The sequence below is a fragment of the Ursus maritimus genome, unplaced genomic scaffold (assembly GCF_017311325.1).
Source record: "Ursus maritimus isolate PB19 unplaced genomic scaffold, ASM1731132v1 scaffold_14, whole genome shotgun sequence".
Taxonomy (NCBI): Eukaryota; Metazoa; Chordata; class Mammalia; order Carnivora; family Ursidae; genus Ursus; species Ursus maritimus.
The window spans coordinates 52,779,117-52,801,606 of record NW_024423786.1 but is presented as its reverse complement, the minus strand read 5'-3'; the positions used below and the strand labels follow the sequence as shown (position 1 = coordinate 52,801,606).

The following is a 22,490-nucleotide window of genomic DNA, read 5'->3' as shown; positions in this document are numbered from 1 at the left end:
TCCCTCAGACAGGCCCTCCTCCCTCAGACAGGCCTCCTTCCCCCTCAGACAGGCCCCCTTCCCCCTCAGACAGGCCCTCCTCCCTCAGACAGGCCCTCTTCCCTCAGACAGGCGGACTCACTCCTGGCCAGCCCCAGGGGGCCGTCGTGGCTGTGGTTGAGCCGCAGCTGGGTGATGTAGTTGCAGCAGTCGAGGAAGGCCTTCACGCACTTCTCCTGCTCCTCGTGGAAGATGAACTGGGCCCGGCGCTCGCAGGAGAACTTCATGGGGTTGTCCCGCATGCCGTCCTTGCAGCACCTGCGCACCTCCTTCGGGTACTGGCCCTCTGTGGGGGCGCCGACCCCGCGTCATGCCCTCGGCCGCAGGCGCTCGGCACGCAGCGCGGGGAGGCCGTCCCCGTGGCCAGGCCCTGCCCTCCTCCCCCCTTGGCTGGGGCGCCGGCCGGGCAAGGGCCCGGGGGCGGGCAGCGCTCCCACCTTTGTCGAGCCTCTTCTCCATGAGCCGGACGGAGCGGCGGCGCCGGGTGGCTGGTTTGGGGCACTCGAGAACTGAGGGGCGGGCAGACCAACGGGATGGGTTAAGCACCGACCACAAGTCCTCGATGTCCTCCCCTCAGTAGCCATGAGGGAGGGGAGTCGTTGCTCCCATTTGACAGAGGAGGAAACCGAGGCTCAGAAAGCAGTGACTTGCTAGGAGGTGGCAGAGGCAGGACTTGAACCCAGGGCCCCCTGACCCCAGACCCTGCCCTCCACCCGCTCTCAGCATCTGGGGGTGGAGGCGCCGCCCCTCCCCGGCGCTCACTTGTCCTGTCGGTGGTCTGCAGGTTTTTGTTGGTCTTGAGGGCCAGCCCTGCGTCGGTGAAGACGCCGGCATAGTCCTTCCCGCTGCCGGCCGTGCAGCCGATGTCGGCCTTCTCCACCACATTCCAGACCTGCGGGCCGGGGAGGGGTCACGGCGCGCCTCCAGCCCCTGGCCAGCGCGCCCAGCCGCCTCTCCGCTCTCGGCCCGGAGCCCCCGCCGAGCTGGGTCCGGCCGTGTGGCCACCGCCAGCGTGGCCTCGTCCATCCGCACTCCCACCCGCGGCCTTCACTTCCACCCCGCCTGCGCCCGCTCCGACCTCCTTCCTGCCCACGCCTGACCCCACTTCCGGTGCCCTCCCCAGCGCCAGGGCCACCTCAACCCAACGCCGCCCCTTTGCCTCAGCAGCCTTCCACCCAACGGGCCGGGCCCACCTTGCTCTGAGTCAGCCGGTTCTTCTTGTTCAGCACGAACACACCCTTGTCCACCGCTACGAGCCCCACTCGGGCCCCTGGGTCACCCTCGATCTTGAGGATCGTCTGCTGTCCGGGCAGGTGTGGCCTCTCGTCCTTCCTGCCACCTTTCACCACCAGCTGTGGGGGGCCGGAGGGGCAGGAGCGAGGCGTCAGCACTGGCAGGCTGGATCTCGTCAGCCGGTCAGCCGAGTCAGAAGGGGAGGAAGGTGGAGCCAGAGAGAGCAGGAAGGCCAGGAGAGAGGGGCGCCTGGGTGGCTCGTGATCCCAGGGTCCTCGGATCGAGCCCCACATCGGGCTCCCTACTGGGAGCCTGCTTCTTCCTCTCCCACTCCCCCTGCTTGTGTTCCCTCTCTCACTGGCTGTCTCTCTCTCTCTGTCAAATACATAAATGAAGTCTTTAAAAAAAATTTTAAAATAAAGTTAAAAAAAAAAAAAAAAAAGGAAGGCCAGGAGAGAGAGAACGTGGGAGCAAGAGAGGCCCCGAGGCTGAGACAGAGTGGTGCCCGGGGACAGGGGTGGGGGGTGGGGCGTGTGTGTGTGTAGGTGGTGGGGTGGGGAGAGAAGGGGCTGGGAAAGGAAAAGACAGAGGCAGAGACTCTGTGACCATGGCGGAGACCCGCCCGGGTGGCTGGAGAGAGGCAGAGACTGAGAAGGCACTGGCCAAGTGGGGAGAGCCAAGATGGGTGCAGGGGAAGGCTCGGGAAGCTTACCGTGCCCATACATGAGTCCTTGACATCCACCCACACGGAATCGGCCACCACCTCTCTCTGGCCGTTGCTGCCGATGAGTGTGTAATAAGCCACTAGGCGGAAGGAAGGTATGAAGTCCGCAGTAATGGTCAGAGGCATTACGACCAGGTCCTGGCCAGGTTCCCGCTTCTGGCGGCCCACCTTCAAAATCTTCCCTTTGTTCATGATCTGGGGGGAACAGGTAAGAATCAGCAAGGTGGGAGGGAGGATGGGGCGACCTGGGATTGGGAGTGCTGGAGAAGCGAGGATCTGTGGGGTCCTAGGAAGCCACAGACCAGGTAGGTGTAGTAGGTGATGGTCTGCTCCTGGTTGGAGTCCGTTCGCAGGTGGAAATTGACATTGAGAGTTTCCCCTGGCTTGAGCTCCAAGCGAGGCACGGAGAGATGCAGGTAGTTTCTGACGTTGGTCATGGTGGTGTAGGGTTGGGCCTCCATTTTACTGGTGGCCTGTCGAGACTGTGGGATACCATCCTTCTTCGTGCTTACCTGGGCAAGGAAAGAGGGATGAATGCTGGCTCCCCAATGATGTCCATGTCCTAATTTCTGGGACCTGCGACTATGGTACCTTCTATGCCAGGAGGGACTTTACAAATGGAATTAAATTAAGGATCAGAGGATGGGAGATTGTTTTGGATAATCTAGGTGGGTTGAATATAATCACAATGATCCTTATAAGACAGCTAAGCAGCTGGAAGGACCCCTAGTGCAGACAAGAGCCCCTCTCTGTGAATGAAAACATCTCCATGTGAATGAAAATCTCTTTATGTGAATGGCATGATCCCCTTATGCAAATAAAAGGGCTCCACTCTGCAGGTGGCAGGATGGCTGCGGACAGAGGGTAGGGTTCCTCTGTGCAAATACAGTCCCCCAGCTCTCTGGAATGGGGCCCCAGGTGCACGAGGACTCACGGTGATGGGCAGTGGCAGCGGGTCCTTGGGTGTGTTCATGGTCAGCTTGGCCACACCGTCTTCCTGGGTTAAGGCCTGTGCTTTGGTGCCTTGGACCTCCACCGGGACGTGGCGGGCCGGGGAGCCGTCAGGGTTTGTCACGAACACCTGTGGGTGCAGGGGCAGGTGGAGGGGGTGTAGGTGGACCCGGGGCCATGGCCAGTGCTCAGGAGCAAGGTGGGGGGTTGCAGGCCCACCCCGGGTCTCACCATGAGGTCAAAGGGCATGGCTGGTTTGAAGTACTTGGGTGTCTTGGTGAAGTGGATCTGGTAGGGGGAGGTCACGATGGCGATCCCGCTGTACTCCGCCTCCACCATGTCGCTGCCTGAGGGAGCCGGCCATGAGGGCAGGCTCCTGGGCCACCCCTCCAGACTGGACCCCACCTTCATACCGGGCCTCCCTCCTCAGACTGGCCCTCCTCTGTCAGACTGGATCCTACCTTCATTCTGGGCCTCCCCCCTCAGACTTGGGCCTCCTCTGTCAGACTGGACCCCACCTTCATACTGGGCCTCCCTCCTCAGACTGGCCCTCCTCTGTCAGACTGGATCCTACCTTCATTCTGGGCCTCCCCCCTCAGACTGGGCCTCCCTTGTCAAGCTGGATATCACTTTCATCTGGATCTCCTCTCTTAGACTTGGCCTCTCCTCTCCCTTCTCAGACTGGATTCCACCCTCATTCTGGGCCTCTGCCCTTGGACTGGGCCTCCCCACCTCAGTTGGGCCTCTGCCCTCAGACCAGGCCTCACCTGAGTGCAAGACAACAGTGACTGACACATACAAGGACTTCCCCACCAAGGCATCTGGCTGGGAGGGGTGCACCCCGTCCAGCAGGACCTTTCGGCTCAGCTTGGCCTCCCCAGTGCCATCTTCAATCTGGGGAGAGGAAAGGAGACTCAGAAACGGGGAGGGGGGAGGGCGGGGAGGGCGGAAGTTTAGAGTGGAGGGGGCTCGGAGGGGCAGAGCACCGTAACACGGGTGAGGGACTGGGCCAGCGAAATCCTGTGGTCACCATCCTGGACCCCAAAGATGACGAAGGCTGTTCCATCCACATTCTTCCCGTACAAGAACCTGAGAGGCAAGAGGTGCTCAGGTGCCCCTCTCCTGAAAGGCGTGCCTCCCTCCAAATGTCCACTCACTCCTCCCCCAGAGCCCCTGGTCCCTCACTTGGTTCTCACCGGGTTCTTCCCTGGTCCGTGTCTGGTCCCTCACCCAGCCCTTCACCTGGCCTGCACCTGGCCCCTCACTGGCCCTCACTAGCCTCCAGCCCCAGCTGCTCACCTGATGCTCATCCGTCCCTCACCTGCCCCCGCACCGGCCTTCCTCACCTATCCTTCCACCTGGCCCCATTCCCAGCCGCTCACCTGGCTGTGATGGTGACCTCCAGGCCCTCTGGGTCATCGATATAGTAGAATTTCTCTGCTGGCTCCACGTGGACCTCAAAACTGGGCAGCACTGGGGGAAGAGACACACCAGTAGGACACCAGCCCTGGGGCCTGGAGCCGTGGGGGGGGGGGCTCACCCGACTCCCTCCTCCTCTTACCGTACTCCTTCACCTCGAACTCAGTGGAGAAGACCTGCTGCGGGGCATCTTCGTAGTGGACCTGGATCTTCCACTGCCCCATGCTGTGGGGAAGGCAGGCTAGTGAGCCCCGCATGCCCCCACGCCCTCCCTTGGGATAGGGACCCCCCCTCCAGGAGGGCCGACATACTTGACCAGCTCTGGGATGTTCCAAGACTGGGACAAGATGCCAAACTGGTTTTGAGAAGACAGGATGTCCCGCTTGATGGGAACACCATCGGGGGTCTGTGGAGACAGGAAGGGTGTGTCTCTTCAGAGATCAGGCTTAGCCCCTAGGCTCTCCTCTCCCTCTCTGTGTCTGGCCACTCCCTGTGCGTCACGACTACGGGGGCAGTGGTTTTTGAACATGGGCTTGGGTCAGTCGGCCTGGATTCAAATCCCCACTCTGCCATTTATGAGCTGTGTGACCTTGGGAAACTTACTTAACCTCTCTGTGCTCAATGTGCCCGTTTGGAAAAAGGAGATAAATAGAGCTCCTACTTCATTGGCTTGGGGCGTGGTTAATGTAAACAGGAGCTCACTATCACCAGTGTCTGTCCGAATACTGACAGTAACTAGCATTTATCACCTACTTTGTGCAGGACCCTGTGGTGAGCATTTCATGGGTGCTGAGCCACAAAGAATTGCCTACATTCGACTCTTTGACCTACAAGGATAGCAATTTCATGTGGTTGACCAAATCCACATTATTTCATTTGTTGCCAATAACTAAACGTCAGGAGTCCTCATGTAGACATCTGGCTTTCTGGCTCCTCTTGGAGATTGGGATAATCGTGGATAATGGACTCCTGTTGGTACAAGGCGACATTTGACTGGAACTGGGCTGAGGCTGTGCCATTTGAGGTGTGTGTTTGCCGGTCCCCACAAATTCCACTGATCCCCAAAGTCAGCTCACGGCTGTCAGAACCTGGTCCCTGTTGCCTTTGCATGATTTCAAGAAATACTCATGATGATTCTCTGAGAAAGACCCACCTCTTTCCTCCCTCCTTCACTTCCTTCTTCCATTTTCCCTCCCCCTCCCTCCCTTCTCCCTGTAAATTTTTATTAAACTACCGTATGCCAAGCACTGTGCTGGGTTCAGGAGCTAAGGCCCTGAACGGCAGATAAAAATCCCTTCCCGTGTGGAATTTAGGTGCTGTGGAGGTTGGGGGAGGGACCAATTAGCAAATGAAGAAATCCAATTGCTAGGATGCCAATAGGAGATGACAAGAAGGTAGAAGAGTGTGGTGTGTGTACATTGAGGGGGAGGGGGTTGCAATTTTACAGGACGTTCAGGGAGGCTTCTCTGTAAAATTGGGGCATTGATGACATTTGAGCAAAGACTTGAAGGATGTGAGGGGGCAAGCAGTGTGGGTATTTGGAGGAAGAGGGTTTCCTGGGTACAGGGGAACAACCTGTGCAAAGGTCCTGGGGCAGGTCCTGCATGGCAATTGGAGGTACAGCAAGGAGGCCCATGTGGCTGGAGCCGAATGAGTAAGAGGAAGAGAGAGCAGAGGGGAGGACAGGGAGGGGACAGGGCAGGTCGTGCATGGCCTTGGGGACCGCAGGAGGACTTAGGCTTTTACCCCAGGGAGGTGGGAACTCCTGGAGGCCTCTGGGCAGAGGGGGGCGGGACCTGAGTTGGGTGCTCGCGGGCGCCCTCTGGCTGCAGGAGGCAGAATGAACTACGTAGGTTTTATCTGTCACCTCAACCTTCAGATGAGAAAACTGAGGCCCAGGAAGGTGACGTGACCTGTCCAGGGTCATGCGGTGACCAGAGGTTTTTCTGGAGCCAAAATCCACGTGGTATCCCTGGATCTCTGCCCTGTCTCCAGGGCTCTTTCTGTGTTTGTGGCTCTACACATTTCTTTGCCTTTAGGTCTCTTCAGGTGTGCCTTTTCTGGAGTCTTTCTCTGTCTCTCTCTATCTCTTTGTCTCTCCCCAGGTCTCTGCTCGGGGCGTGTGTGGGGCCCTGGCCGCCTGGTACCTGGAGGACGACGATAACGCTCCGACCCACGGGCAGCAGGCTGTGGTCCACGGTGAAGATCCGATAGAAGACTGGGAGGTGGTGGGAGAGAAAGGGGGCAGTGGGTGAGGCCCCGCCCCTCCCCGCAGCCTGACCCTGGCCCTCTCCAGCCGCTGCCCAGCCCCCTACCCGTGGAGCCCGGGGTGTAGATGGTCTTGTCCGTCTGGATGAAGAGGTACCCGCTCTGAGGACTGACCAGCACCACCTTCTCCACCACGGTGGCCCCAAAGGCCGCCTGGATAGTCACGAAACTTTTTCCCGTCTCTGATAGCAATTCCTTGTTGGTCGGAATCTAGGGATGGACCAGAGGGTCATTAGCAATCTCCTTCTGGGCTTCTTGCCCATATCCAGCCCCCAGGCCTTCGGTGGGGCCCACACCTGCCCCTCCCACCAATAGCACCTGCCCAGCACTCCTGGCCTCCGGGGTGTGCCCAGGTTGGGAGAGGAGGGGTACTCGGAGAGGGAGCAGGGGCTAGAGAGGTGGTAGGGGTCAGAGAAGGGCATGAGACGGGGGAATCAGAGCGGGGGCTCAGAGGACCTCATAGTGGAGAGGGGCTCAGGATAGGAGGGGCTAATTGAAGGAGGCGTCTCCGAGAGGGGTGGGCTCCGAAGTGGGATGGGCTCAAAGCAGCGAGGAGGCTCAGAGAGGGCTGGGTGTCAGCAGGCACACCCACATTGATGGTGACGGTACTCATGTAGTCATTGTTGCTGGTCAGATCCGTTTTCTCGTTGGACAGCACTTGCTTCTTGGCTGGGAAGTCGTGGACGGTGACCGTGACTGCAACGTTCTCCTTCATGCCGTGGGCCTCCAACACCACGGTCTCCTGGTTCCCCAGCCGCAGGACGTTGGGGGTGATCATGGAGAACCTGCCGGAGCGGGTGGGGGCAGGGGAGGCTGTTCTAGGGACCTGGCATCCCAACCCTCACCCACACGTCGTGACACTCCCAAATCCCATGCAGTCAGATCTCGAGGCCTCCAAATCACGACTGCCGCAGAGTCACCGAACCCCACACCCCATGCACCCCAAACCCGCGGAGCCTGGGCTCGAGAAACACCCACCCCCATTACAACCCCGAATTCCACAAACACCCAACTCGTGAACTCTTGAACTCATAGGCAACCCGAATTCATTAACAGCCAAACCCACTGACCCCTGCCTCCACAAGCACCCAAATGCACCCTGAATTCTGAGACCTGAACCCACAAACACCTGCTCCAAATTCAGAAGTAAACATGTTTGGGAAGGGGGCGTGACCACTCACAGGGGTTCTCCCAGCACCAGGGGGAGGCTGGTCAGCAGCAGCAGCAGCAGCAGGCTGGGGCCTGAGGCAGACCCCATGGTGCAGGGGCAGTGGAGGGACAGAGGGACTGAGGGATGGAGGGAGACGACTGGGAGGGAATGAGCGGAGGCTGTTGGAGGCTGCCTTTTATCAGCCCCCCCCCAACCTCAGCCCAGCCCACAGCTCCGGTGGCCTCCCCCTTCCTGGAGCTGCCCCAGATTTCTCAATACCATTTCCTAAGTTTTTCAATCCCTGGGGCCAGTGTGTCCTGGGGTAACTAACCCAAGGGCATGTCCTCCTGCAACAGGAACACACCTTCCCTTTGCCATGGCCTGCCTCAGGGTCAAGGCCAGCTGGTGAACCTTTCCCTGTTACACCCACTCTGTGGTGGAGGAACACTGAGGACCAGAGAGCCCCCTACCCCAGGTATCTGGGCCTGACTCCCAGTCCACTTTTGGCCATACATTTATTAATCAAACCCTATGAGTCCATCTCTAAGCTGGTAGCAAGAGTCCTTCCTCCATGCTGGGGTCAGGCTGGGGGGACAGAGTCCAGCACAGACACTCTGGGACCCATGGAGTGTCTTCCCAGTGAAGAAGAACCCTGCTGCTTGGAGGGTCATGGAAGATTTCTGAGAGGTGGGGATATTTCAGCTGGGCTTTGAAGTATGTGTAGAAGTTCGCTATGCAGGTGGGCATGTTTTAGGGAAGGAGGAGCCTGGAGCATGTGACAAACATGGCTTGAATGACTATGATGGTTACAAAAAAGTCATCATTGAGAAAAGTGCCCATTGCTAGCTTTTTTTCTGTCTTACATCAACATTCTCTTAAGATATTCTTATTATTGGGGTGCCTGGGTGGCTCAGCCGTTAAGCGTCTGCCTTCAGCTCGGGTCATGATCCCAGGGTCCTGGAATCAAGCCCCGCATCGGGCTCCCTGCTCAGCGGGAAGCCTGCTTCTCCCTCTCACACTCCGCCTGCTTGTGTTCCCTCTCTCGCTGTCTCTCTCTGTCAAATAAATAAAATCTTTTTTAAAAAAAGATATTATTATTATTACTATTATTATGAATTGTATTTAGTTTTTTGGTATGAATACCTAATATATTCATATGGTTCAACAGCTAAAGGGTGCAAGGAGGTGTACAAGGAAAAGGTAACTTTCCTCCTATTCCTGTTGGCAGACTTCCAGGTCTCGGATGTCATAGTGCAACCAAACTTCTGGTTTCCTTCCAGAGATACTTATGCTTTTATAAATGTTGGCAAGTTTTAAAAACAAGTGATCAGTGTTCTCCATTCTGGTCTTCCTGGTCTCCCTGCCTGGGTGACACCTTGCTTTTTCATAAACAATATCCCTTAGAGATGGCTTAATATCAGTGCCAAGAGAGCCTCCTCGTTCTTCGAGGCAACGGCCTCACATTGCATTGTGTGAAAGTCCCCGGCCTCTTCCCCGTGGACAGACTTCCATGGTTACAAGCCATGTTCTCTCCAGTGAGTAAACTTGAGCCTGAATCCCTTTCCAGTTCTGACACTTATTAGTGGTACACTTTGGGCACCTGGTTAATAACCACTCTGAGCCTCAGTTTCCCCATGTGAAGTGAGGTTATAAATAGAGCTCACTTCACAGGGTTGTTATTGCCATGAAAGGACGTAACCCTGAATCCAAGGCGACTCGTATGGATCCTGTGGAGCAGGCTAGAGCGTAAGGATCTGGCGTGAATAATCTCACCAGATATGGCTGTATTTCCTCCTTAATTAACTGTATTGATTTACATACTTGCTGACCTGCAGGAAATTGCCAATTTCCCTACTGCCTCGCCATGACAGCCTGTTGGCAAAACTTAGCATTTTTGCCTCCGTGTCATTTTGATGGGCATCTTGCTGATTCCCAGCAAGGCTGTGCATCTGGGGGAAGGGGTGTGTGAAGTCTGGGGCACAGGAGCCAGTGGGTATGGGGAATCCCGATCTCTGAAGGGCTGGTTTCCAAAGTCCCAAGGAAGGGGTTAATGGGGAACTCAGTGAGGATTTCCTGTAAACCACGCTCCTTTCCTGGCTGTGCTGGCATGCCTGGAGTGGGGGGAGGCGTGCAGAAACAGAACAAACTTGGCCCCTGTCTGCTTTGATTGCGACACCCCTTCTTTGGAAGAAGGAGGAAGAGTGCAAATGCCTGCTTATGGTCCAGAATTGAGAATAGACTTCTGAAACAGGGGAGGGGGAGAGGGGAACCTGCTAGAACTGCCCAACCCCCCATTACTCCCTCTATTCCCCATTCTGTCCCCAAGCCCACCCCATTTCCTGGATTCATCATAGCCTTAAACATTTGGGCTCTGTGGTTTGACCATCTTGGGCAGGTGGCTTGGTCCCTTCTTTTCCAGAGCCTCAGTTAATTCTGCTGAATGATGGGATCAATGACAGGTTGTACTGTTTGGGGCAATGAAAGGCGCTGAGATGCTTCGGAACCCTGGGTTTGTTAGCTTCATGCCCATGTTGGTGGAAGTCCGGGAAGGGTCCTGTCCCGATCTCTAGGAAGTGACCAGAGGGATGAAGGCAAATGCAGAGCAGGGCCTGCTAGGAAGGAAGGAATTCTTTGAGGCTTCTTCCTGGGGATGGGCATTTGTGCCCGGAAGTATAGGAGAGGGATGGCAGGCAAGACAAGCCAGCAGGGGAGAGAGAGGAGGAGACTCAGGGGGATGGGACTTCCAGTTAGCTGGCGCACCCTGCCCAGCATTCCACGTGTGGAGGGAGGGAGAGCCAGGCTGCCTGAGCTGAGTGGAGTATCTGGGACATTCTTAACCCTAACAAAGTATTTGCTGTTTATCTGCAATTCAAATCGAGCTGGGTATCCGGTATTTTATCCCGCCCCCCTAGCTGGAGGGACAAGGAGAGAAGAAGGGGAGGGAAGTGGGGATGATTTCTGGGTGGGGGAGGTGACCCCCCTCCATCCCACACCTGCTTCAGTGCAGTTACTTCCCTGCTGTACCCCCCCCCCCTTCAGAGGCGGTGCCAGGCTGGAGAGGCCACCCTAGCTGGAAGGGCAAGGAGAGAAGAAGGGGAAGGAAGTGGGGATGATTTCTGGGTGGGGGGAGGTGACACCTCTCCCACCCCATGCCTGCTTGAGTGCAGTTACTTCCCTGATGCCCCCCCCCCCAGGCTTCAGAGGCGGTGACAGCCCTGGGACTCCCTCTCCCTCCTGGCACCCCACTTCCAGAATGGGGTCTTTGCTACACTGCTTTCTGAGAATTTCCCTCCCCCCACCATGCACCTGAACTTTCCCTTCTCACTACTTATTACTCATTAACTCGAAGGTAAACTTGGCCTGGTTGAGTCTCATCTGCCCCTTGGTTCCTTCTCCCCCACCGCCCCGCGCCCCCTCACTCACACTCAGCAGAGGCCTGGGCACCAGGGCCGCCACCTTGGAGGATGCAGGGCCAGAGGTTTCGACCTCCCAGCCTCAGTTCCTAATCTGTAAACTGGAGAGTCACAGCCATGGAACTTCCCTCTGAGTCTTGGGGTGACAATCTAGTGGCATCAACAGGCAGAATGCTCAGCCTGGTGCCCACACATAGTGAGTGCTCAATGCATCTGCATTTTTATCCCCTGACACCTGCTCCTCTGCCTTCGTGCCTTATTTCAGTGACAGCCCCGCCAGGCCTCCAAGCCAGGGTCCCCCCTTCCTCCCTGTCCCCTGCAGTCTCTGTCCCAGTCCGTCCGTTCTCTCCACCCCTGTGGTCCGTGGCCTCCCTGCTGCAGACTCACTGCTTCCAGCCCACCTACTCTACAGCAACTGGGGACTTTTTCTAAAAACACAACTTTGCGATCCTACAGAATTATGATGTAGAAAACAGAAATACGCACAAATGAGGCCAAGGGCTCCGTGAGACTCGGACACGGCACCTTATCTCACCAACCTTGTTAATTCTGCGTCCCTATTTTACAGACCAAGAAACTGAGGGCTCTGGCCACTTGCCCAAGATCCCCTAGCTGGCAAGAGCTGGGCTCCAGAGCTCACGTCTTAAACTGTATGAGTTTCTGACAGCTGCTGTAACAAAGGACCACAAACTTGGGGGCTTAAAACAACATCTATTATCTTGCAGGTCTGGAGGGCAGATGTCTGCAATCAAGGTGTAGGCGGGGCTGCATTCCTTCATTTCCTTTGGAAGGCTCGAGGGGAGGAATCCACTCCACTCTGTGACTCTGGCTTGGCCCCTCCCTCCAGTGCCACAGCACATCCCCCTTGGCCAGTTTCCTTGTCACTCTCCCTCTCTGCCGGACCTCTTGCAGGGATCCTTGTGCTGACACTGGGAAAGCCCTCCTATCAGGTCTTTCACTGAATCACAGCGGCAAAGCATCTTTTGTCACAAACAGCAACATTCGCAGGTTCCGGGGACTGGATGTGGACATCTTTGGGGAGCCATGACCCTGCCCAGCCCAGCGCACACAGGGAATAAAACCTCAACCCTGCGTGGCCATGTTCTTCCCTGCTTGAAACTTTTCCTTGGCTCCTGCAGGCCCTGGCATGAAGTCCAACTGTGTCTGTCTTTAGGCTTCTGCCGACTGCCCCCCCGCCCCTTCCCAGCTCCAGCCAGCCCTGCAGTGGGACTTGCAGGCTATTCTGGGCCTCTCTGCCTTCGCATAACTTCCTCAGTCTGCAATGCCTCCCCACTTCCTTGTCTGGCAGAGCTATTTATTCATCTGGGCCTGTTATACTTGCTTCCCTTTGCAGGAAGCCTGGACCCCAGTCCAATTCTCTACCTGTTGTCCCCTGCCTGCCCCCCCCCCAACAAAGTGTCTCCCAAAGACTCTAGCTGAAGGGTGTGGTGGGACAGGGGGAGAGCCCCATCTCGGGAGCAGCCCCTGTGTGTGTGCACAGGTGCAGCCCTAATCTGAGGTCATCCCTCAAAGTTCAGGTCTGTTCACGAAAGGCTCGGCTGTGCTGAACACTCACAGCATTATCCCGGGTGACCTCACGGGACCCCCATTTTACAGGCTGGGAAACAGGTGAAACCGCTTATCCAGGGTCACTTGACAAAGGGGGCAAGGCCAACAGGTTTGGTCGTGGGGAGTCCGGGTGCAGGGGGGCAGTGCCATTGGTGGGAAAGTGCAGCTCTGAAAGCAGACTGCTGCTGTTTGCAGTCCTGACTCTCCCAGCTCGTCAGCTGTGTGACCCTGGGCGAGTGACTTAGCCTTTCTGTGCCTCACAAGCTTTTTAAAGGAATTAGGGTCAACAGAAGCCTTGGAAGAGGGTGCGGCCTAGAGCAATCACTATGTGTTAGCCTCGATGACTTCTAGTCTTCGTTGTAAGCTCTCGTGGGTCTACCTGCCACTCTGTTTTCCTGCGCTCCAGCCTCTGTGTGTGTTGTCCCTTCACCTGGGCCTGCTGCCCTTCTCCCTACTTCTCTATTCACCTTTCCCTGACTTCCCAGGATGGGTCAAGGCCCTGTGATGGAACTGTCTGGTGACTCAGCCCTCTCCCTGACCGGCCTCCACCCCCAACTGTAAGCCCCTTGGGTGGGTCTTGGCCACTTGCTCTGTCCTCAGCACCTGGCATGGGGCCCGGCAGAGAACAATAAATATTAAAGGATTTTTATTGAATATATAAAGCAATGGATACTGTATCCCTCCCTCCACAAGGAATACAGGTTTCTAAACTGTAAACACAACCTCTGTGTTAGACCTCAACACCCAGAAAGGCAAGAAACCAGGGCAGCAAAACACAAGGGTCATCATTGCACAGCTGCAAGTGGCGGGTGGCTCTGGGGCAGGGACAGGGCTGCCCAATACTTGGGGAGAAGAAGGGGCTCTCTTCTGAATGGGCTCCTGGACCTCGAGTCCCAGACAGCTGGGTGCTGCATGCACCGCAGCGCCCCCCTCCCCCGCCACACGTGCTTTGGGAGCGGAGCTGGAGAGTGAGGAATGTGTGTGGAGGGTGGAGGCGGGAGGTGGGAGAAGGAGGCCGGTCCCAGACACGGGGGATGATCACAAAAGCTCCCGCCCGCTGGCTGTTTTGTTGACTTTGGACAGACCTTCCCGGAACCCAGAATCGGTCATTCTAGAGGCAAACAGCAAGGAGGTGGTCCAGGAGTTGAGGGGCACGAGGCCCCGCCCGCCCCTAGAGCTGCCTGCCCACCTCCTCCCACCATACCCCACCCACTCCATCCCCAGAGCTCTGGCTGGGCCCACTCTGCCTCCAGAGCGGCCATGCTTCCCCCTCCCCCCCCTCCCCCACCGCAAGGCCCAGGGCTCACATTTGCTCCATTTGCATGTCCTCCTCGTCCTCCTGGGGCAGCTGCAAGTAAGGGTTGTTGCCTGTGGGCTGGAACTTGTAGCCCGTGAGCACGAAGAAGGCCAGGGTGGAGCCCTCCACCAAGAGCTGGGGGGCAAGGGGAGTAGGAGTGTCAGGCACAGCCCCCTCCCCGCTCCACTGTCTGGCCCACCCTCCTGCCCCACCTGTGGTCTCGGTCTTCACCTGGTACAGCCACTGCCACTGGAAGGGCACAGCCACCTGCAGGAGGATGGCGATGATGCGCGTGAAATAGATGTAACAGATGACCTGCCAGGACACAGGCGGGGGGCTGAGTGTTGGGGCTCAGAGTGATGGCAGGGAGGGGTGAGAGTGGGTATGCCAGCCAACAGGCTAGTTGTACCCCCCACCCCGGGCAAGAAACAACACCATAAACACCTCCAAATACTTCCCTGAGTGAGAACAGGGCTCTTACCATGACGTAGTAATGCCGAAACAGCTTCAGCTTGGCCAGGTTCACTGCCACTGAGAGGTGTGCACAGACAATGGGGGGAAGGGGAGAGGGAGGGAGGAGGGACATTTCGGGGAGTTTCCAAGGGGCGGGAAGTCTGGAGGGGGACTTTTAGAAGACAGGTAGGAGGGGCAGCCGGTGGGGAGGGAGGGGACATCCAGGGATCAGAAAAAGGGGCCTGGAAGTGGGACAGGGGCTGGGGGCACAGCAGGTCCTGGGACGAGGGCCTCACCCTTTCCATCTGTGCCAGATGCGTCCTGGAGGTGCCGGATGGACCTGGAACCGGATGGGGGACACAGATGGCTGTCAGCACTGCCTCCTGCCACGTCTGCGAGGGGCAGAGGTTGGGGGCGGGATCCTCACCAGACCACAGGGAAGAGGATAGCACCACAGCAGATGAGATCCACCAGGAAGAGGATCTCCTTCCAGAGCATGTAGTCACTGGCACCCTCCTCACGGGACTCGATGACGATGTAGGCCACGTTGGCCAGGACCTGTGGCGGGCGGAGGGTGGCAGTGTGCGGTGGGCAGGCGTGCCCCAAGAGTGCATGCGTGCCCGCCCGCCAGGGGCCCCAGGGGCACCTGCAGGGGAATCACGATCCCAAAGATCTTCTTCTCCTTGTCTGACAGGACGTACTTGACGAAGGCCCAGCCAGAGCCGATCAAGGCGATGGTGATGAACAGGAGAGCGCCCTTCAGCCTGGGGAGCGCGTGTGTGGTGAGGGGCCGGCGCCCAGGCCTCCCCAGCCTGCCCCCCGCCTGCCGCAGAGAAGGGCACTCACAGGTGTGTGACGTAGTGCATGACAGCGAGGCCTTCGATGGGGTGGCCCTGGCTGTTGATGAAGTAGTAGTTGATCTGGAGGTGGATGGATGGGTGGGTGGACAGTCAGACAGACAGACGGACGTGTGGGTGGGTGGTGGTGCAACTAGGAGGATGGTGGTGGGTTAGGAACATGGCCAGTCACTGGGGGCACGGTGGCCACGAAGTTGACAGAACCGACAGTGATGATCAAGATAGCAGGTGAGCCCAGAAGTGGGCAGTGGTGGCTGTGACAAAGGAGGGGAGTCCCAGCTGGACGGACAGACAGTGAGACCACCGGTCAGGGGGAGAGTTGGAGCCGGGCCGATGGACAGTCAGACTGAAGGGCAGACAGTCACAGGTGGAGAGGACAGGCAGATAGCTGAGTTGGGTGGACAGCTGGTGGCCACGGTGATAAAAATGGCTGGACATGTGGACAGTTGGGACACATGAACTCCCAAGCCCAGGGTCTGCAGAGCTTTGGGGAGTGGGCTCTGCGGGCTTCTTCCTGGACCCAGAGACCCCAGCCCGCCCCCTTCTGCTCCCAGCCCAAGGCTCTCACACTGTGGAAAAGGAGGGAGATGCTCTTGGTGAAAGCCAGGGCTGCCATGAGCCAGTGGATCTTGAAGACGTTGTACCTGGCGGGGGGGTCAGGGACAGAAAAGGGTGGGGGGGCATCGGTCAGGGGAAGGGATGGGAGGGCTATGACGAGGAGAGCTGTGGGACCCCCCCCCCCAGGGGCCAGGGCATTACGTGTTCTTGCAGAGGACGGACACCCAGAAGATGCCAGCGGCCAGAAAGCAGGCTGACATGACCATGTACAACTTGAAAAGGGGGATTTCCGCCGCTGACAGGAAGCCCTCGGGGTTCTTCTCCCGGATCATGACCTGGGGAGGGGGCAGTGGTGGGTGGTGGGGATTTCATGCCAGCTCTGGATGTGCAGAGCCGTGAGGGTGAGTCTCGCCCTCCCACTCTCAAGCTCCCCATCTCTGTGCCTCAGTCTTCCCACCTCCCAGATGGGCATATCAGCTTTCATTCCACAGCGTGGCCACAGGGAGGATGTGGTGTAGCCGGCCCGCCTCTGCTCACCGTGATGTCGAACGGCTGCTCCTGGCCCGGCTTTGAATTGTAGCAGTTGTGGAAGTTGAGGTTGTATTGGCCTTCCTCAGCCCGAGAGCCAATCACCACGTGGAACTGGGTGGCGGGGGCAGAGAGGAGGAGAGGGGGGCCTCAGCCTGGGGGTCCCCACTCTGGGGGGAGGTGGGGCCGCAGGCGCTCACAGACACTCACACTGAAGTTGTAGGAATTGTTGAGATGCCCGAGACCCAGGACCAGTTCCTTGTCCTTCCCACTGAGGCCCTGAGGGGACAGAGTGCCTGTATCAGCTGGCCCCAGGCCTGGGTCTCCATACGCTCCCCCGCCCCCGCCCCGAATAGGAATAGACCTTCCTCCCTCCTGCCCTGGCTTCCTCAAACCTGCTGGTCCCCCTGAGACACTGTGGATTTTGACTTGGCCTTGTCGTGAACATTGGTGATCCCTAGAGGGGACAAGTGAATGAGTTTAGATATGGACGGACAGAAGGACAGCAGAAAAACAGGGGGGGGGGGACAGCCATGCAGCCCTGGCCATCCACCCTCCCTGCTCACACAGCCAGCCTGACTCACCACTGTCCACTTTAGGGGTGACTGTGAGCTCTGGCTTCAGGGGCCCTGGTTCGGAGGACACTTCGGGGAGGAGCCCAGGAGAGATGAACAGCTTCTTCTGTTCCCCATACTTCCGTACCTGGACCCTGGGGTGAGGATGGGGGCCTCGGGGGTGAGGCCAGGAGGCTGAAGTCTTGGGTCATGCACAGAATGTGTGCAGAGGGACTCAATGGCCCTTGGGGCCCACAGGGTCTCCTTTCTGAGGGCTGGCATCAGGCTGAGTCCGTGGTCACACAGCTCCAGCCCTGGCCACCAGCCATCAAGATGGCTGCCCCATCTGGGTGCTGCCTGCACCAGTGACTGTCACTTCCCGTGACACTGACTTACTCATTCCACTGATGTGCATTATTTAACATGAAAATGTATCTACGGACAGGCTACACGGCATTGTTGGACTCTGGTTCTGGGGCCTCAGTTTCCTCCTTTAGAATGGGAATAATATCAGTATAAAGAGTCGATGAGTTAAAACCTGTAAAAGCTCGCAGGATGCTCCCTGCCACATGGACAGCATTGGACAAGTATGAACGGAGGCTATCAATTCCCACAACACTACTCCGTCCTGTGTCTTCTCCCTGGGCCCTCCTCCCCTTGCTCTCTCCTTCCCATAAACACAATGCTGCAAGGCAAAATGAAACAGCAAGTGGCTTTCCTCCTAAGAGTATGAGGTTCTTTCCAGCTGGCTTCTCATTCCACCTGAGAGCTAATGTGGGTATCACAGCCAGGAAAACATGAATGGAGCCTCTGGTCCATCACCTTACCGCAGATCCTTGGTGTCGATGAGGAAGAGAACCAGGAGGTTGCTACTGTTTTTATGGAGAGGACAGTCCTGGGGGTCCCGGGTCTGGGGAGTGGGTAGGAAGGGGTCCTTGGTTACTGCCTCAAACTAGCCCGGCCCCAACCTGCCTCCTCCCCATCTACCTTGCAAGGGAGGGTCACTTCTTGCTCCCCTCCCTGCGAAAGCCCCCCCCAAGCCACCCCTTTTAGTAGCAAGAGAAACATGACTTCAAACTGACTGAACCCCTACTGTGTGCTAGGTCCCACATTCACTCATGGAATTCCAACAACCTGTCCTGCCCCTGGCCCCTCATACTCTTCTTTTAACTCCTAACCATCCTGTGCTGCTCAACTTCGATGTCAGTTCCCCAGGGCGGGGGCGGGGGGGAGGGGAGACCCTCGCTGTCCCTCTGGACCTAGCCCACCCTGTTTTCACTCAATTAAAATGTTGATATAATAAATAAATAAATAAATAAATAAATAAATAAATAAATAAATAGAAAGAAAGAAAGAAAAATAGATAAAATGTTGATGGCTTCCTGCCTTGAGCTGTGGAACCCAGCACACACAGTGCATCCAGGCACTGTGACTCTGAGCAAGCCACATACTTCTGAGCTTGTGTCAACACTTGGAAAGCTGGGTTTACAGGTGTAACGTTTTTACAGCATCCCTGAGAGGTGGCTATGAGAGAACAGACCCATGGAAACTGCTCTGCCAGGTACTTGGTACTCAGTGGGCATTAAAAAAATGCTAGCTACTCATTTTGACTGCAGGAACTAGGGATATCTTGTGCATTGGTGTGCCCTCCCCCCACCAAGCCCAGCTCGGGGCCTAGCACATATTGTGGGAGATTTTATTATTCCCATGTTACGGATGAGGAAACCGAGTCTGAGAGAGGCCGACGGACTTGCCCAAGATCACACGGATGAGAGGCAGAGCTACGAACTGGGGGCTGGGGGGGGGGGATAGGGAACCTTGTGCACCTCGCCCTCCTCCAGCAAATTCCTCAAAGCCCCTCACCAGCGGGTCCTTCTCTTCTGTCTCCTGGAGGCCCAGCCGCAGGAGGCTCAGGTCCACCTCCAGGGAGCCATTGGCGTAGAAGCCAAAGCTGTTCAGCGGGATGTCTGCTCGCTTCTCCCCCTGCCGGAGACCAAAGAGGCAGAGGCAGCTCAGACTTCTTCCCACCAACTCAGCCCCACGGCTCTGGCGCGAGGTAGGAACAGGGTAGCCCCAGCTCTTCCAGGCACTGTTCTGAGAGTCCAGGAAGGGAAAGCCTGGGGCACCTGGAAGTCTCCGCACTGGTGACCACCACCCCAAGAGCAGAGTTATTTATCTTGGTGTGCCGAGCCCCGACCTCCCAGACAGTTTGTAGATTCCAAGATCCCAGTGAGTGCCCAGAGGACTCCATTCTAGAAACCCCAGGGACTCCCCCTGGGCGGCGCCAAGGGCCCCAGCGCCCCGAGAGCGATCCCAAGAATTTAGAAGGCTAAGGGGGGGGTGGGTGGTCTCTGGAGGTGAAGTCCCACCCCCAGTGGGCCGGGCACGGCCCTAGCGTGGTACTCCAGGCAACTCCACGCCAGGACTGAGGGGGACTCCTCGGACGAGACCACTCGGGGCCTGGAATCGGGGGGGCGGCGGACCGCTCCATCCCGCGTAAGAAGAGGGGGAGGTAGGACGAGACCACTCCAAACCAGGGGCTTCTTAGGAGCAAAACTGCGCCCCCCGCCCCAGTCCGCCGCGCGGCGGGACTCACAGTCAGCGCCAGCCGGTGGATGCGTCCAGAGCAGCTGCCCAGGAGCAAGAGCAGCAGTAGCCGCTGCCCCCACTCCGCGGGGCTCCGGCGGGCGAGCCCCCTCCTCTCGCTCACTGCCATCTCTGGAGCCGCCACCTCCCCTGACACCGCCTCTGACGCACCCACCCGCCAACGGGTGAGCCAATCGTCGCACGATGGGGGCCGACCCTCTGGCATGTCCCTCCCTCCCAGCCAATCAACGACTGTTTCCTAGAAAATCCGCACCACCCCCCCTCACGACGCCAAATGGACATCACCAATTCCGAATGGGCTGCTGATACTGTTTAACCCCGCCTCCGCTCTCACCAATCACTAGAAAGATTGTACTGATGTAATTTGATAAACAGTACATCTAACCAATTCTGATGGATCTGATATCCCTCCCTTGAAGCGGAATTCCTTTACCCACGCCCAACTGAAGATCAGTCCAGGACTACATTACCCAGAATGCAGAGAAAAGACAGCGCTACAGGGCATTCAATAAACTACATTTCCCAATATCCCCAAGGACGACTTCCTCTTTTTACGCTGGGTATGTGGCTCCCAGCCAGAGCGCAGGCTTTTGGTAAACACGCACATCTGCCGAGGCCTGTCCTGTTCCAATCTTCCTGATCCACGAAAGGCCGAAACCTAGCCCCAGGCTAAATCTTGACCCTAGGATGACCTATGACCCCGGGCTGAATTCCAGCGTTAGGCGGAGCTTCCTCTATCCTAGAGTGAGGCAACTAGTAGCCCACCCACAGATCCCAGGCTGGACTTGTCGATGGGTTGAACACCAACCCCAGGCTGAGTCCTGACCTGCAAATGAGCCCGGACATCAGCCTGAAATCTAGACTTCCCCACTCACTTCTGACCCTCGACCTACACTGAGCCTGGGCCTTAATCTCTGGTTGAGCCTCCCACCTGGACTGAGCCCTGACCCAAGACTAGGCCTGACCTCTGGACTCTAGTTTGAATCCAAGACCCCCTAGTGGGTAGCTGACCCCTCCGCTAAACTTCTGACCCCAGCCTGAGATCCCATCCCAAATGTGGTGCTGACCTGGAACGAATCCCAATTCCAATTTGAGTTTGAAGCCAGTGTTGAGACTCTAACACCGGGCTAAGCCACTGAGATCAGAACCCATGCTGAGCCCCTGCCTCATCTGGTCCCCCAAGCCCTGGAGCACTGCCCACTTTGCAACTTGAAGTTTTTTCTAGCTCAGAAGCCACCAGCAGGTGGGGCCAGGTCCCCACAGAGCCATCTGTCCCATGTGGGCTCCTGGGGCTGTCCTCCTGGGTTCCCCCGGTTTGTGTACTGACTGGTCTGTGTACTGACTGGTATGTGTATTGGGAGCCTGGACGCTTACAGCCTAACTTGAGCCTGGGGGCTCTGGGGCGTCTGTCACATAGACACTGAGGACCAAAGGCAGGACAGGATGAGGGTGGGACCCGCAGGGTTCTCTCCCGTTTCATCTCAGTGCCTTAAAGAGATTAATGAGGTGTGAACAGATTTTATGAGGGAGGTGACAGACTTCCGAGCCCCAGGGCCCGAGTGTCTGGAAGGAGAAGTGGAGTCAGAACCAGGGTCTGTACAGACAGTGAAACCTGATTAGGTCCAAACGGATGCGACTGGAAAATGGGCAGGTGGAAGGGCGAACTGGATGAGGGCCGAGGAAAGACCTGGGCCCGGTGCCCCAAGGACAGCTTGTCCTCAGTTTCCCGGCGCAGACTTCGGGAGGAGGGGGAAGGCAGGATGCGGTGGGGGTGCTAATGGACCGGGCCTTGGCGGAGGCGCGTTCTGGACAGGATCGAAGTCCTGCCATCCGCCCTGTGGCCGGAGGGAACCAGACCATTAGTGGGCCCAGCATAGATGTCTGGAGCCGGGCCGGCCCGCAAGAGCGGGGTGACCTCAGGTTCTCCCAGCGACGGGGTGGGGTAAGGACCTCGCGGGTTGGGGTTTTAATGTCTTGTCCCTTTAAGGAATGGTTGAAGGAAAAGAGAAAAGTAAGAACAGTCCCGGGCGGGGTAGGTTGGGGAGGATAGGAGGGGAAAAGGGGCCCAGGGGATTCGGAAAATGGGTGGGGGTCCTTTAAGGCGTCGGTCCAGTGGCGGCTGGTGGCAACTTTCCTTTAAGAGGGGGCGGGGCGTCCGTTGGACCCCGCCTCCTGGGGGGTCCCACCTTTTGGGCGCTGTTCTGGGCCTCCGCGCAGATGGGGGCGTGACAGGGCCTGCGGGGGCGGGTCCTCGCCTGGAGTGGGCGGGGCCTGGCGGGCGGGGCCGGGCGCGCCGCTCCAGGCTGAGTCTCCCGGCGGCGGGCGGCAGGGACCGGGCGCGGCGGCGGCGGCGGCTTCGGCGGGAGCAGCATGGATTGGGGCACCGAGCTGTGGGTGAGTCCGATCGGCCCGGCTCCAAGTTCCTCCCTTTCTGGAGTCCAGACCCCCTCCCCCTTTGCTTCTGCAAGACCCTAGCGGGGGCTCGGCGCTTTCCCCTTCAGAGACCCCTGGCGTCCCCGCTTTTCGCCTTCTCTCGAAGTTTCCCAGGGCGTTTCAGGACGCCCAGGGCGAAGGGCGACCTTGCAGGAGCGGACCAGGGAAACTGAGCGCGGGGTGCAGAGTGAGGAAGGCAGAAGTCCTGGGACCAGGCCGGGGCCGCCGGGCGAGGTCACCTATTTTGAGCACCCTGGCTGGGCGGGCGGCTTATCTTACGGCCCCTGGGTCCCTGCCCGCCGCCCGCCTGTCCGGCTCAGGCGGGGGAGGGGACCCTCTGGCCACTTTCAACCCCACGTGGGACCTAGAAGTTCTGACCGCCCTTTCGGCGCCTCCAATCAACACCTAGGGGCTTGGGAAGCTCTGGGGGGGAGGGG

At 57.9% G+C, this 22,490-nt stretch overlaps 2 protein-coding genes across 2 annotated transcripts in view; both read right to left on the bottom strand.

Moving 5' to 3' along the window:
* C3 (complement C3) overlaps positions 1-7,907 on the bottom strand; it is a 36,286-nt gene extending 28,379 nt beyond the window's left edge. Inside the window, exons 1-17 of the mRNA XM_040629474.1 lie at positions 7,816-7,907; positions 7,227-7,419; positions 6,682-6,844; positions 6,514-6,584; positions 4,678-4,772; positions 4,509-4,591; positions 4,330-4,420; positions 3,934-4,036; positions 3,715-3,841; positions 3,179-3,294; positions 2,931-3,077; positions 2,299-2,508; positions 1,985-2,191; positions 1,233-1,391; positions 802-931; positions 477-548; positions 122-325 (exon numbers count right to left, since the gene is read on the bottom strand). Of these exons, the coding sequence (XP_040485408.1) occupies positions 122-325; positions 477-548; positions 802-931; positions 1,233-1,391; positions 1,985-2,191; positions 2,299-2,508; positions 2,931-3,077; positions 3,179-3,294; positions 3,715-3,841; positions 3,934-4,036; positions 4,330-4,420; positions 4,509-4,591; positions 4,678-4,772; positions 6,514-6,584; positions 6,682-6,844; positions 7,227-7,419; positions 7,816-7,892 (2,248 nt within the window). The 5' untranslated portion in view covers positions 7,893-7,907. The remainder of the gene's footprint in view (positions 1-121; positions 326-476; positions 549-801; positions 932-1,232; positions 1,392-1,984; positions 2,192-2,298; positions 2,509-2,930; positions 3,078-3,178; positions 3,295-3,714; positions 3,842-3,933; positions 4,037-4,329; positions 4,421-4,508; positions 4,592-4,677; positions 4,773-6,513; positions 6,585-6,681; positions 6,845-7,226; positions 7,420-7,815) is intronic.
* A 5,491-nt stretch (positions 7,908-13,398) lies between these two features.
* On the bottom strand, positions 13,399-19,767 carry GPR108 (G protein-coupled receptor 108). The gene is made up of 17 exons (XM_040628290.1): positions 19,610-19,767; positions 18,877-18,996; positions 17,841-17,965; positions 17,044-17,168; positions 16,855-16,916; positions 16,670-16,738; positions 16,469-16,573; positions 16,133-16,266; positions 15,942-16,017; positions 15,363-15,436; positions 15,163-15,280; positions 14,944-15,074; positions 14,813-14,856; positions 14,545-14,594; positions 14,295-14,378; positions 14,074-14,198; positions 13,399-13,877 (listed from the first exon to the last, which is right to left on the bottom strand). Exons 1-17 carry the CDS (start codon positions 19,727-19,729, stop codon positions 13,805-13,807), a joined length of 1,635 nt encoding a protein of 544 aa, XP_040484224.1. The 5' UTR covers positions 19,730-19,767; the 3' UTR covers positions 13,399-13,804.
* Positions 19,768-22,490: the final 2,723 nt, after the last annotated feature.

Bases quoted from the DNA above. Each gene is read 5' to 3' on its own strand.
- GPR108 (XM_040628290.1), bottom strand. From the start codon at position 19,729: ATGGCAGTGAGCGAGAGGAGGGGGCTCGCCCGCCGGAGCCCCGCGGAG. The intron at 14,595-14,812 runs GTGAGGCCCTCG...CACACCTCTCAG, and splicing joins ATCTGGCACAGATGGAAAGG to TGGCAGTGAACCTGGCCAAG. The intron at 13,878-14,073 runs GTGAGCCCTGGG...GTTTGCCTCTAG, and splicing joins GACATGCAAATGGAGCAAAT to AATGACCGATTCTGGGTTCC.